The following is a 15,446-nucleotide window of genomic DNA, read 5'->3' as shown; positions in this document are numbered from 1 at the left end:
GTTTTCTCATACTCTAAAAAAAAACATTGTTTATTTTCATATCATGGCAAATCACAAGGTGGATGACTTTGCTTGGTACTAGAGTAATACAACTGTCATTGCACATGGAAGGGAATTGCTACTTTCAATATATGTATTCAAATTGATATAGTCAAAAATGAAGATAGATCGTTTTTCCAGATTGCAATATGATGTGTGTGTGTTGTCTCCTCAGTATCAGTGAACAGCGAGACCTGGCCCCAGTCACAGCCGTGGCTAAAATCATCATAGAGCTCCCTCTGGCTGTCAGTGTGTAAGTCACACCCTCATGTCATTGGTGTGTCAAAAAATGTTGCCCCCGGAGGCGTCATTCGGTACAGTGAGTCAGTAGGTCAATACACATTCATTGATATTTAACCCAGGATAGTGACAGTTGCTACTGTTTTCGGGGAGTTCTGAGGTACATACAAACAGTAAACTGTAGTACCATAAGGCTCTCAGGCTCTGTCCAGCTGTCCACTGACCCTATCCGCCTGTCTGTCTCTGTGTTGTTTCAGGCTGGCCAAACCACACCAGCTGTTCTTCAGTGGGGCTGTGAAGGGGGAGAGTGCCATGGAGACCCTGGACGACGTGGGGAGTGCTGTGGAGTTTGAGTTTACGGTGAGAGAAGAGGAGAGGAATCAAAAGTCGATGTAGTATGATAATGGCGGTGTTCACTTTAACAATCTCACTGGAATAAAGACCTCCTTCATTCCTGTCAGTATTGAAAGAGATTGTGATAGCTCACATCTCCAAACAGGGCTACTTAATGTTAGATCCTTCACTTCCAAGGCAGTTATAGTCAATTAACTAATCACTGATCATAATCTTGATGTGATTGGCCTGATTGAAACATGGGTTAAGCCTGATGAATTTACTGTGTTAAATGAGGCCTCTCCTCCTAGTTACACTAGTGACCATATCCCCCACGCATCCCGCAAAGGTGGAGGTGTTGCTAACATTTACGATAGAAAATGTATATTTACAAAAACAAAAAGACAGCGTTTTCGTCTTTTGAGCTTCTAGTCAGCCTACTCAATCACTTTTTATAGCTACTGTTTACAGGCCTCATAATCCTGGACTATTGGACCACCATTTTATTACGTTTGCAATCACAATAAATAATCTGCTCATACCCCAACCAAGGATCTCAGACAACCCAAAGATTCCTAGATGCCCTTCCAGACTCCCTCCACCTACCCAAGGATGTCGGTGTACAAAAATTGGTTAACCACCTAACTGAGGAACTAAATGTAACCTTGCATAATACTGTAGATGCAGTCGCACCCCTAAAAACAAAAAACATTTGTCATAAGAAACTAGCTCCCTGGTATACAGAAAATACCCGAACCCTGAAGCAAGCTTCCAGAAAATTGGAATGGAAATGGCGCTCACTGCTGCTCGATCATTCTATTTTCCCAACCTAATTGAGGAGAATAAGAACAATCCTAAATGTATTTTTGATACTGTCGCAAAGCTAACTAAAAAACAGCATTCCCCAAAAGAGGATGGCTTTCACTTCATCAGTGATGAATTCATGAACTTCTTCGCTGAAAAGGTCATGATCATTAGAAAGCAAATTACGGACTCCTCTTTGAATGTGCATATTTCTCCAAAGCTTGGTTGTTCTGAGTCTGCACAACACCGCCAGGACCTACAGTAGGATCAATGGAGACACTCAAGTTTTTTAATCCTATATCTCTTTACACATTCATGAACATAGTCATAGCCTCAAAACCTTTAAGCTGCATCCTGGACCCTATTCCAACTAAACTACTGAAAGAGCTGCTTCCTGTGCTTGGCCCTCCTATGTTGAACATAATAAACATCTCCCTATCCACCGGATGTGTACCAAACTCACTAAAAGTGGCAGTAATAAAGCCTCTCTTGAAAAAGCCAAACCTTGACCCAGAAAATATAAAAAACTATCAGTCTATATCGAATCTCCCATTCCTCCATAAAAAAAAGCTGTTGCGCAGAAAGTCACTGCCTTCCTGATGACAAATAATGTATACGAAACGCTTCAGTGTGGTTTTAGACCCCATCATAGCATTGAATCTGCACTCGTAAATGTGGTAAATTACCTTCAAATGGCGTCAGACCGAAGCTCTGCATCTGTCCTTGTGCTCCTAGACCTTAGTGCTGCTATTAACACCATCGATCACCACATTCTTTTGGAGAGATTAGAACCCCTAATTGGTCTACACGGACATCTTCTTGCCTGGTTTAGATCTTATCTGTCAGAACGATATCAGTTTGTCTCTGTAAGTTTCAGTGTTCCTCAATGTTCCGTTTTAGGACCACTATTGTCTTCACTATATATTTTACCTCTTGGTGATGTCATTCGGAATCATAATGTTAACTTTCACTGCTATGCGGACAATACACAGCTGTACATTTTGATGAAACATGGTGAAGCCCCAAAATTGCCCACCCTGGAAGCCTGTGTTTCAGACATAAGTAAGTGGATGGCAGCAAATGTTTTACATTTAAACTCGGACTATACAGAGGTGCTAGTTCTAGGTCCCAAGAAAAAAAGAGATCTTCTGTTGGATCTGACAGTTAATCTTGATGGTTGTACAGTCGTCTCAAATAAAACTGTGAAGGACCTCGGCGTTACTCTGGACTCTGATCTCTCTTTTGACAAACATATCAAGAATATTTCAAGGACAGCTTTTTTCCATTTTTGTAACACTGCAAAATCTGGTCAGTCATGCACTCTGAGGTGTAAGGCTGAGAGCTCGATGACACAAAGAGTACAGAAGCCTTATATAGTCTAACTATCTTATGCAAGCATATAGAAAACACGTGATCTTGGTATGTGTACATGTGTGGAGAATTCGAGATGAAACTAGGGTAAAAGGTGCAGACTAACTGTATATTGGTCGTCTCGTTCTGTAGCAACAGCTAGTTATTCTACGCTTCTAGTGAGGTGTCAAAACAACAGTAAATCACTCTAGACAGTTTTTCTGAAGTAGATCAACGGTTCCATGAATTGGGCAAGCAAGCGCCTTTAGCCTGTCTGCCCAGAGGTTGTGTGGTTGCACACACACACACAAGCATGAACTTTTTGGAATGCAAGAAGCTATACAGCCTTAAAAAGGTATTTCATTATACAAGCATTGTCCCTAGAAGTTCTAAATAAACAGCCGGAGGCAGGGCTTTTCTCCAATAGAGCTAAATGTTTATGTAATGGTTTGCCTATCCATGTGAGAGACGCAGACTCGGTCTTGACCTTTAAGTCTTTATTGTAGACTCATCTCTTCTGTAGGTCCTATTATTGAGTGTAGTCTGGCCCAGGAGTGTGAAGGTGAACGGAAAGGCACTGGAGCAACAAACTGCCCTTGCTGTCTCTGCCTGGCCAATTCCCCTCTCTCCACTGGGATTCTCTGCCTCTAACCCTATTACAGGGGCTGAGTCACTGGCTTACTGGTGCTCTTCCATGCCGTCCCTAGAAGGGGTACGTCAAGTGAGTGAGTTGAATCACTGAAGTGATCTTCCTGTCCGGGCTTGTGACCCCCCTCCCCCCTTGGGTTTATGTGGTGGAGGAGATCTTCGTGGGCTATACTCAGCCTTCCCTCAGGGTAGTAAGTTGTTGGTCTGCGTATATCCCTCTAGTGGTGTGGGGGCTGTGCTTTGGCAAAGTGGGTGGGGTTATATCCTGCCTTGTTGGCCCTGTTCGGGGATATCGTCGGACGATGCCACAGTGTCTCCTCATGTCTCAGCCTCCAGTATCTAGTTTATGTGTAGGGGGCTAGGGTCAGTCTGTTACATCTGGTGTAATTCTACTGTCTTATCCGGTGTCCTGTGTGAATTTAAGTATGCTCCCTCTAATTCTCTCCCTCTCCTCCCCTCCCGGGGGACCTGAGCCCTAGGACCATGCCTCAGGACTACCTGGACTGATGACTCCTTGCTGTCCCCAGTCCACCTGGTCGTGCTGCTGCTCCACTTTCAACTGTTCTGCCTGAGGCTATGGAACCCTGACCTGTTCACCAGATGTGCTACCTTGTCCCAGACCTGCTGTTTTCTACTCTCTCTCTACCGCACCTTCTGTCTCTATCTGAATGCTTGGCTATGAAAAGCCAACTGACATTTACTCCTGAGGTGCTGACCTGTTGCACCCTCTACAACCACTATGATTATTATTATTTGACCCTGCTGGTCATCTATGAACATTTGAACATCTTGGCCATGTACTGTTATAATCTCCACCCGGCACAGCCAGAAGAGGATTGGCCACCCCTCAGAGCCTGGTTCCTCTCTAGGTCTCTTCCTAGGTTTCTGCCTTTCTAGGGAGTTTTTCCTAGCCACCATGTTTCTAAAAATCTAATCAAATAAAATGTTATTTGTCACATGCGCCGAATACAATAGGTGTAGACCTTAGACCTGTCACAGTCACTGTCTTCAAACTCCCTGTCATAAATGAGCCAAGGCGCAGCGTGCATGTAATTCCACATCTTTAATGGAAGTGAAACCTTCCACAAAAAAAAACAGGTAAACAGAAATCAAACGTGACGCAACTGTGGCACACACAAACACTCACAGAAAATAATAATTACCCACAAACACAGGTGGGAAACCGGCTGCCTAATTATGATCCCCAATCAGAGACAACGATAAACAGCTGCCTCTGATTGGGAACCAACAGAGGCCAACAAAGAAATAGAAACATAGGTATGCCCACCCAAGTCACACCCTGACCTAACCAAATAGAGAATAAAAAAGGCTCTCTAAGGTCAGGGCATGACAAGACCATAGCACTTTGTGACATCTGCTGATGTAAAAAGGGCTTTATAAATACATTTGATTGATTGATTGATAATGTACCACAGGGATATATTTCTATGGCTGTGGACATTGGAAGATATAAGATGAAAAGCTATGCAGTGTTGTGAAGAGCGCAATATATGAATATTTTGGTGTGTTTTTGGTGTGTTTTTTTTTCATTCAGTTAACTATTCAACCCTTCATGTTTTGATCAGGTGACCAACACCGGGCCGTCCCTGCAGACGCTAGGCTCCGCCTTCCTCAACGTCATGTGGCCTCACGAGCTGTCCAATGGGAAGTGGCTCCTGTACCCCACTGCTCTCCACTTCCATGGCCATCCAGAAACACCCTGTACCCCCCACACCTCCCTCAACCCACGCAAGTTCTCCCACAGTTCTCCTTCTGACGACCAGCCACAGGCTGCAGGCCTGAAGGTAGGATTTTAGTGGTCTTGAGCCATAAGGGCTTCCATAAATGGAGAAGAATGTTGTCCAGAAATAACCTCATTGGACAAAAAGGGGTACACCACCTCACACCCATGAGCTAAAGCATAATTATATTGTTTGCCTAAAACGAAGTATTGTTGTGGTTTCATGAGATGTAAAAAAAGATATATATATATTTGATATACGTGATGTAATGTGTGTTGTCCTCTGCTTCATGTCCCTGTGAGCAGGCCAGGAGGAAGGGGCGTTCCAACCCAGAAGAAGAGGGCCATGTGATGACCAAGGGCAGTCTGGGTAGGACTACGCCTGCTGTGGCTGCCTCAGAGAGACGCAAGTCACTCAAACTGGTGAGAGAGAGAGAGTGAGGGAGGGACAGAAAGTGAGAGTGAAGGAGGGACAGAAAGTGAGAGTGAGGGAGTAGTGTGTAGTTCCAGTAGTTAGCTACACCACTACATGGCTAAAAAAGTAATTAACTACCGGAAACACTACCAAGAGTTGAATTTAGTTGAACTACCATCAAGCTACTGTAAAATGTAGTTAAATTACTGGTTGAACTACATGTAGTTCACTGCTCCATAACACTGGTTGTAATCAGGTCAGCACTATAAAAAACATCACATAGCTCACGTGCTACAAACATGCCCCTAGAGCCCTGCACCTCAGCGCATCCATACTGTGAGTTTGATTGAATACCAACCCTGCTATTCTCATCGATGGTCTTCCCAACCCTCTGTTTGTGTGTAGGACTGTCTGCTGGGTTCAGCGCGCTGTGTGCTGTTCCAGTGTCCTCTCCACAGCTTCTCTGACTCTGCTGTCCTCAAGATCCAGGGACGCCTTTGGAACAGCACTTTTCTGGAGGTAAAACACCACATCACCTATCACATTATGCTGTTATGTGGTAATATCAAAGACTACTGTTCCCATGATGCAATTCACCCTACACGACATGTGGTGTAACGGCCCCTTCCTGAAGGTAAAACAAACACATCACATTACATTTCTATTTGAGTAATTTAGCAGACACTGTTATCCAGAGTGACTTACAGTAGTAGTGTGTTCATTTTAACATAGCTAGCTGAGACTACATATCCCAATCATAGCAAGTACATTTTCCCTCCAAAAAGTATTTATCATCAAAGTCAGTGTTAGTAGGAAAAAACAAGTGCCTTTTTTTAGCTTATAGATACCTTTTTTCTTCTTCAAATAGCTTACAGATAGCATTTTTATCTTAAAATAATTGGTGAGACAACAACATATCACAGACGTAGCAAGAACATTTTCCCTCAGCAAAGTCAGTGCTAGTAGGAAAAAACAAGTGCTTTTTGAGCTTTTAGCTTATAGATAGATAAAACCTGTTCTCACGTATTGTATTATGTGTTTTTAACATAGACTACTGTTCCCATAATGCAATGCACTATGCAGAACTTGTGGTGGTTGATAGAATTGTATGGCCTTGTATGGCTACACAAGTGATGCACTTTGCTAGATGAAGCATCTGGTTATTAAAAGTAGTAATGCTGAGCTTGGTTTCGGCATTAATCAAAGAACAAACATAACACTACCCCTCAACAACACTACCCCTCAACAACACTACCCCTCAACAACACTACCCTTCAACAACACTACCCCTCAACCACACTACCCTTCAACAACACTACCCTTCAACAACACTACCCTTCAACAACACTACCCCTCAACAACACTACCCTTCAACAACACTACCCTTCAACAACACCACCCACACTACCCCTCAACAACACTACCCCTCAACAACACTACCCTTCAACAACACTACCCCTCAACAACACTACCCTTCAACAACACTACCCTTCAACAACACTACCCACACTACCCCTCAACAACACCACCCCTCAACAACACTACCCCTCAACAACACTACCCTTCAACAACACCACCCCTCAACAACACTACCCTTCAACAACACTACCCTTCAACAACACCACCCCTCAACAACACTACCCTTCAACAACACTACCCTTCAACAACACTACCCACACTACCCCTCAACAACACCACCCCTCAACAACACTACCCTTCAACAACACCACCCCTCAACAACACTACCCTTCAACAACACTACCCTTCAACAACACTACCCACACTACCCCTCAACAACACCACCCCTCAACAACACTACCCCTCAACAACACTACCCTTCAACAACACCACCCCTCAACAACACTACCCTTCAACAACACTACCCCTCAACAACACCACCCCTCAACAACACTACCCCTCAACAACACTACCCCTCAACAACACTACCCTTCAACAACACCACCCCTCACCCCAACAACACTACCCCTCAACAACACTACCCTTCAACAACACTACCCCTCAACAACACTACCCTTCAACAACACTACCCTTCAACAACACCACCCCTCAACAACACTACCCCTCAACAACACTACCCCTCAACAACACCACCCCTCAACAACACCTCTCAACAACAACACCTCTCAACACTGTGGCCATTACTCTGTCACAGCTCCAACCTTTCATGTCTCTGCTTGGCACGTTTTCCTGAAGTACCACTTAATGCAAAGTGTATGTTAAATAGTATCATTTGTATTGCTGAAACAGTAACTGTGAAAGGGCATAATGAAGGCGTGAGAGCCGATCACAGACTGTAACTACAAGGCAACACAAGGTACACTTTGCATTGTATTTTGGCAATGTATAAATCAGCATATAAAGCCGCCATTATCCGTGCTCCTTGTCATTCATTGTAAATAAAACAATGAGGAATGATTCATAGGAGTTGGCTAAAGCACAAAGTGATCTCGGTCTCTTGCCAGGCTAACCTATTATTGACCATCTCATATAAATATATAATTGATAATGTCATTGATCATGTTTGGCCAGTGTAGTCTCCTCTCCTTAGTAAATGTCTGTGTTGATGAAGTCTTCTCTGCTTCTGCCTGCTCTTTGGGGTCCAGGCTGGCCTGCTATAAAGCACGTTGTGTCAAGACAACTACTGATGTTAAAAGGGATTTCTGTAACCTTTGAATACATCATTTATTGCTGTCAGGAGTTTCTTTCAGACCTGGAGTTACTGGTCAGAGCCACACTAATCTCCTTCACCTAGTAAATGACTAGTGTTAATCTTCTCTATCCTTTCTTCTCTCCTCTCTCTCTCCTCCTCCTCTTTTCTCTCTCTCCTCTTCCTCTTTTCTCTCTCTCTCTCCTCCTCTTTTCGCTCTCTCTCTCTCCTCTCCTCTTTTCTCTCTCTCTCCCTCTCTCCCTCTCTCTCTCCTCCTCTGTTTTTTCTCTCTCTCTCTCTCTCTCTCTCTCTCTCTCTCTCTCTCTCTCCTCTCCTCTTTTCTCTCTCTCTCCCTCTCTCTCTCCCCCTCTCTATCTCTCTCCCCCTCTTTTTTTCTTCTTTCCTCTCCTCTTTTTCATCCCTCTCTTCTCATCTCTCTCTCTGGCAGGAGTTCCAATCAGTCAGTGTTCTGGAGCTCCTGGTTAGAGCCAACATCACAGTCAAATCCAGCATCAAACACCTGGTGCTGAGGGATGCTGCTGCACAGGTAACAAACACACACTGAGACGCACACACACTGAGAGACACACACACTGAGACACACACACACACACACACTGAGACACACACACACACACACACACACACACACATGAGACACACACACACACACACACTGAGACACACACACACTGAGACACACACACACTGAGACACACACACACACACACACACACTGAGAGACACACACTGAGACACACTGAGACACACACACACTGACAGACACACACACTCTTAACTATTAACATGAATACCTAGAGCATGAGTTTTTCCTGATCACATGACCTGACCAGGAAAAGACTCTGTGTTCTAACTACTAGTGACACATACACAGTAAAGACAAGACACTTCACAATAAAACACTCATTGCTTTATATTACTGTGTTTTCCCTGTAGGTCCCAGTGATGATTTACCCAGAGGTTGGTCTGACTGCCCAGTACTGGATCCCCTGGTGGTGGATTCTCATAGCCATCCTGGCTGGTATCCTGGTGCTGGCTCTGCTGGTCTGCATCCTCTGGAAGGTACCAACACCTAGTATAACACAGAATAAACACCTCTATTACTGTTCCTACATATCTCTATTATCCTGGTCTGCATCCTCTGGAAGGTACCAACACCTAGTATAACACAGAATAAACACCTCTATTACTGTTCCTACATATCTCTATTATCCTGGTGCTGGCTCTGCTGGTCTGCATTCCGTAGAAGATACAACACACATCACATGACTTACCGTACCTATGGTACATGAGTTAATGTACCTACATACAATACAAATACACCAGTATGTGGACACCCCTTCAAATTCATGGATTCAGCTATTTCAGATGTAAAAAAAAGAATAGAGCACACAGCCATGCAATCTCCATAGACAAACATCAGCAGCGTCAACGTGGCACCGTCAAAGGATGCCACCTTTCCAACAAGTCAGTTCATACAATGTCTGCCCTGCTAGAGCTGCTCCGGTCAACTGTAAGTGCTGTTATTGTGAAGTGGAACCGTCTAGGAGCAACAACGTCTCAGCCGCGAAGTGGTATGCCACACAAGCTCACAGAAGAGGACCATCGAGTGCTGAAGCGCATAGCGAGTAAAAATCGTCTGTCCTCGGTTGCAACACTCACTACTGAGTTCCAAACTGCCTCTGGAACCAACGTCAGAACAAGAACTGTTCGTCAGGGGCTTCATGAAATGAGTTTCCATGGCCGAGCAGCCGCACACAAGCCCAAGATCACCATGTGCAATGCCAAGCGTCGGCTGGAGTGGTGTAAAGCTCGCCGCCATTGGACTCTGAAGCAGTGGAAACATGTTCTCTGGAGTGATGAATCACGTTTTACTATCTGGCAGTCCGACGGATGCATCTGGGTTTGATGCATGGCAGGAGAACGCCACCTGCCCGAATGCATAGTGCCAACTGTAAAGTTTGGTGGAGGAGGAGTAATGGTCTGGGGCTGTTTTTCATGGTTCATGCTTGGCCCCTTAGTTCCAGTGAAGGGAAATATTAACGCTTCATTATACAATAACATTCTAGACGATTCTGTGCTCCGAACTTTGCAGCAACAGTTTGTGGAAGGCCCTTTCCTGTTGCAGCATGAAAATGCCCCCATGCACAAAGTGATGTCCATACAGAAATGGATTTTCGAGATCGGTGTGGAAGAACTTGACTGGCCTCTATAGAGCCCTGACCTCAATGAACACCTCTGGGATGAACTGGAACACCGACTGCGAACCAGTCCTCATTGCCTGACATCACTCCCAGAAGAGTGGAGGCTGTTATAGCAGACACACACTGGAGCGACCACACTGGGAGACCAACATCCATATTAAAGCCCTGATTATGGAATGAGATGTTTGACGAGCAGGTGTCCACATCCTGTTGGTCATGTGGTGTATCTCTATTATCCTGGCTGGCATCCTGCTGCTGGCTCTGCTTGCCTGCATACTCTGGAAGAAAGAAAACGGGTTACTTTTTATTTTTATTCTCACATCCACCGGATAGGTGTGGTGAAATGTGTTGTTTTACACATACAAAAAATGTACATCAGCCAACTTACATCTATTTCCATTATTATCTTATCATTCAATGTCTTTGATATTGCCATCTATGCCATCTCTTTGTGACAAGTCTGCACTCTCCTCTAGTCCATCTCTCCTTCTCTCTCTTCTCTAGTCCATCTCTCCTCCCCTCTCTTCTCTAGCCCATCTCTCCTCTCCTCCCCTCTCTTCTCTAGCCCATCTCTCCTCCCCTCTCTTCTGTAGCCCTCCTCTCTCTTCTCTAGTCTATCTCTCCTCCCCTCTCTTCTCTAGTCTATCTCTCCTCCCCTCTCTTCTCTAGTCTATCTCTCCTACCCTCTCTTCTCTAGTCCATCTCTCCTCCCCTCTCTTCTCTAGCCCATCTCTCCTCTCCTCCCCTCTCTTCTCTAGCCCATCTCTCCTCCTCTCTCTTCTCTAGCCCATCTCTCCTCCCCTCTCTTCTGTAGCCCTCCTCTCTCTTCTCTAGTCTATCTCTCCTACCCTCTCTTCTCTAGTCCATCTCTCCTTCCCTCTCTTCTCTAGTCCATCTCTCCTCCCCTCTCTTCTCTAGCCCATCTCTCCTCTCCTCCCCTCTCTTCTCTAGCCCATCTCTCCTCCCCTCTCTTCTCTAGCCCATCTCTCCTCCCCTCTCTTCTGTAGCCCTTCTCTCTTCTCTAGTCCATCTCTCCTCCCCTCTCTGCTCTAGTCCATCTCTCCTCCCCTCTCTTCTCTTCTCTAGTCCTTGTCTCTCTTCTCTAGTCCATCTCTCCTCCCCTCCCCTCTCTTCTCTAGTTCTTCTCTCTCTTCTCTAGTCCATCTATCCTCCCCTCTCTTCTCTAGTCCATCTCTCCCCTCTTTTCTGTAGTCCTCTCTCTTCTCTAGTCCATCTCTCCTCCCCTCTCTTCTCTTCTCTAGTTCTCCTCTCTCTTCTCTAGTTCATCTATCCTCCCCTCTCTTCTCTAGTCCATCTTTCCCCTCTTTTCTGTAGTCCTCTCTCTTTTCTAGTCCATCTCTCCTTCTCTCTCTTCTCTAGTCCATCTCTCCTTCTCTCTCTTCTCTAGTCCATCTCTCTCTTCTCTAGTCCACCTCTCCTCTTCTTTACTTTTTTCAAACTGTGTTCTCTCTCTTCCTCCCTCCACATCTCTGTTGTAACTCCCTCTCCTCCTCCTCCTCCTCCTCCTCCTCCTCCCCAGTGTGGGTTCTTCAAGCGTACAGAGCGCCGCCCGCAGTACGAAACAGAGTACTACCACGCCCACATGCATGCTCAGCCCTCTGAGGTTGAGAAGCAGGCGTCAGACCAATAGGTTCCTGCCCTCTCCTCTCTCCAAGTGGTAAAGCCATGCACCCTGGCCTGCTCTGTACCTTGGCCTGCTCTGCACCGGCCTGTCAGTGCTGTGACTTTGCCTGAGTTGTGATCTGTAAACCTCTGTATACCTGAAACAAGTTCATCGTGGCGTTGTAGGAGGTTGTTTACATGTTCTCTTCCTGATGAGATTGTCCTTCCTGTTCTATTCATGAATAATCTCATTTCATCTGGTCATATGTCTCCTGATTAGATTAGGTTAGAATGCCAGAAAGAACTTGTTTCTTGTTTCTCACAAAATGGCGGTGCAAGAGTGTGTTGACAGCATATGGGTATTATGCTGTGTGGTGTGTTTACTTTGCTTGTTGTGTGTCACCTGCTTTATTCAAACTTTATGCAAATCACCTGGATGTTTTTGGCTTTTGTGGCACATGCACAATGTTTCATAATCAGCAACCAAAAATCTTCCTTGGGTTGCATAGCAACATCAACCTAGTCTCTCTCTCTCTCTCTCTCTCTCTCTGCCAAAGTGTGGTTTCTTCCGTCGGGTCCAGTATGAAGACAAAGTGCCTCAGTACCATGCAGTGAAGATCCCCCGTCAAGACCGGCCCCAGTTCCAGCAGAGCCAGCAGAAGGCAGGGATCCTCCAGAAGAAGGAGTGGGCCACACACTGGAGCGACGGAAGCTCCTGAACAACATCAACAAACAAGGACTAGAATAACAACAAACACCCATTCAACCCTATGGCACTCACTAACTCTGCAGTGGAACAAACGTGTGCAGACTGACTGTCACAACACTGTTGTGCACATTGAGGCTATGTCCCGATTCTTCACCCTTCTTCTGAAGTGTGCACACTTCCCATCATGGATTTATCAATGGTGAAAACTCGCTTAAGCCAATGCTATTCTACTGTATTCTACTGTATTCTACTTTTAGAATGACTGGATCAATATTCTGGACTGCTACTGCCGACTGACCGACCGACCGACCGACGAGAATCTATATGTACCATGCCTTGCATTGGTGGTTTTTACTGACTGTAATACTGCACACAGACTTCTGACTAGGTCAATACCTATCAGATTGATCAATACATATTGATAGACTGAACACTAACACTCAAATGGACTTTTACTGCTGACAGGCATCAATATTCACTGATCTTTTCTGATAGGTTAATAGATCAACACACACACACACACACACACACACACACACACACACCCTTATTTCAAAGCCGATGCCTATGACTCGGACTGCTTCTTGTCATAACTACTGTACTGTAAGATCGAAAAGGGCAAAGAGAAGCTATGTTTATATATTATTGTTTAGCGTTTTAATTTGAGTCACTGTACAGCGTTAGAATGAAAACGATCTGACAACACCAGCTCCCATTTAGAAACGATTGATCAGAACACGCTAGTCTGTTGTCTTTTTGAAGTCCTTAGGGTCTTATTCATTAGGACACACCATGGTAAAACGTTTTGTAACGGAAAACCAAAGCAAGTGTTTCTTACAAAGTTCAGATTGTCCCTTCTGTTTTCTTCCATTTGGTAACTAATGAACACTGGCTGCGGCACCTTCTGACTGCGCACTGCTATGGCCATAACATTGGAATCAGTTGAATTGATTGTGTTATAACTAATTCAAGGACTGTGTCCTCTAGAGGAATTCACAATAACAATCCATCACCTGAATGATCTTGAAGAAAACAACTTCAAACGACAATATCAACAGCTTCAGCTCATGGTAGGAGATATTAGATACAAACAAACCAAGTTTATATTTGTGGTTGAGTACCATATTGTTCAGGTACTTCACATATCCCCCTGCAGCCCCTTAGATGTCCTCAATAATTTGAAACCTTGATGGGAAAGATGATTGTAAATAATAATTTATTACAGTTCGTATTTACATAAAAGTGCCTTATGGCTTAATTCAAAAAGAGAGAGAATTAATTGGTAGGAAGAGGATGATAATTAACTTTGGAGCTACTGAAGCTTTACCGAAGCTTTACCGAAGGTTTACTGAAGCTTTACTGACGGTTAAGGTACATCATTTGTAGAGTGTTTCACGACCCAGTTTAAAACCTATAAGTATGGCCTGGAGTTTTCTCTGGTCAGGCTACGTGGTCCGGATAAACTCCTGGCCCTATCACCCCTGAAGTGAATGGATATGAGAAGTTGAGCAGTGAGACTATGGTGGAATATACAGTGCTGTACACACACTGAATATACTGCCCTGTACACACAATGAGAATACGGCCCTGTACACACAATGAGAATACGGCCCTGTACACACAATGAGAATACGGCCCTGTACACACAATTAATATACGTCCTTGTTGTCTACTGGGCCTATGAGCATGTAGAGTCTACTTTGTGATTTAGAAATTGCTGGACAATCTTGTAATAAATGCATTAAAGAATATTGGTGTTGTTCAGACAAAAAAAAAAATGTTTGGGGGGGGGGAAATCATGATTTGATTTATTTGTTTTACCATTGTAAATAGCAACAAAAGTGAAAGACTAATTAAATGAATTTAGTTTGAGAATGGACTGGGTTTGGTCCTTGTATTTCTGTCAAAATGCCAGAACCTGCTAAATGTCTAGTGGACACTAGAGGGTGATAACACACTCTGGTTTGACTTGGCTTGGAAAGAGGGGATATATATATATATATATATATACACACACACTATACAAATCCCAAGAATACTTCAAATGTTTGTAAAAACTGTTGATATAGAAGAAAACATTTTTTAGAGAATGTATGCAGAGGTATCCTTATTTAGAGTAAATGGTACATTCAAAGGATGAAAGGATATGCTTTTTGTAATTGTAGACAGTATGTACTGTATAGTACTGAGAGACAGTTGGCTTTTGTTCCTGTTATCTTAGTTAAATAGAATGATCTGCATGGTTCAACGCACAGATAACAAAATGGCATTGTATGTTGATTTTTTCTAGTATGTTCTGATATGTTCTAGTATGTTTTGGTATGTTCTGGTATGTTCGGAGTATGTTTTTATTTAACTTTTATTTAACCAGTGTATTCTCATTGAGATAAAAATCACATTTTCAAGAGAGACCTGGACCAAGACAGCAGCATCAACACATCAGTTTCAGACAAACAGAAACATTACATCAACCAGAAGACACGTCAGTATAACATGCAGTAAAGAACATGTACACGACACAAGTCGGGAAACATTAGGTCCAGTATGTAAAATTACAGGGCCATTACAGTATCAAAACATAAAATGCTTCCTTACATAAGGCAACGCCGACTAGTGACATCGGATGACAGCTAGAAACAGCTACATGACTC

General features: G+C 44.0%; 1 protein-coding gene across 3 annotated transcripts in view; it reads left to right on the top strand.

Annotated features, from left to right (window-relative positions):
• The window catches only part of LOC106583707 (integrin alpha-7), a 92,200-nt gene extending 77,526 nt beyond the window's left edge, over positions 1–14,674 (top strand). For 2 of the 3 annotated variants that reach the window (XM_045705068.1, XM_045705067.1), the window contains exons 15-22: positions 215–292; positions 537–639; positions 5,001–5,219; positions 5,462–5,578; positions 5,976–6,089; positions 8,687–8,785; positions 9,196–9,321; positions 12,644–14,674. In XM_045705068.1, coding sequence (XP_045561024.1) covers positions 215–292; positions 537–639; positions 5,001–5,219; positions 5,462–5,578; positions 5,976–6,089; positions 8,687–8,785; positions 9,196–9,321; positions 12,644–12,805 — 1,018 coding nt within the window. In that variant the 3' untranslated portion in view covers positions 12,806–14,674. Of the gene's footprint in view, positions 1–214; positions 293–536; positions 640–5,000; positions 5,220–5,461; positions 5,579–5,975; positions 6,090–8,686; positions 8,786–9,195; positions 9,322–12,003; positions 12,142–12,643 lie in introns of all 3 variants that reach the window. The other variant, XM_045705069.1, reaches the window with a different exon arrangement.
• Positions 14,675–15,446: the final 772 nt, after the last annotated feature.

The sequence above is a fragment of the Salmo salar genome, chromosome ssa22 (assembly GCF_905237065.1).
Source record: "Salmo salar chromosome ssa22, Ssal_v3.1, whole genome shotgun sequence".
NCBI lineage: Eukaryota > Metazoa > Chordata > Actinopteri > Salmoniformes > Salmonidae > Salmo > Salmo salar.
The sequence above is the reverse complement of the archived record's forward strand: the minus strand, read 5'-3'. Positions and strand labels throughout refer to the sequence as shown.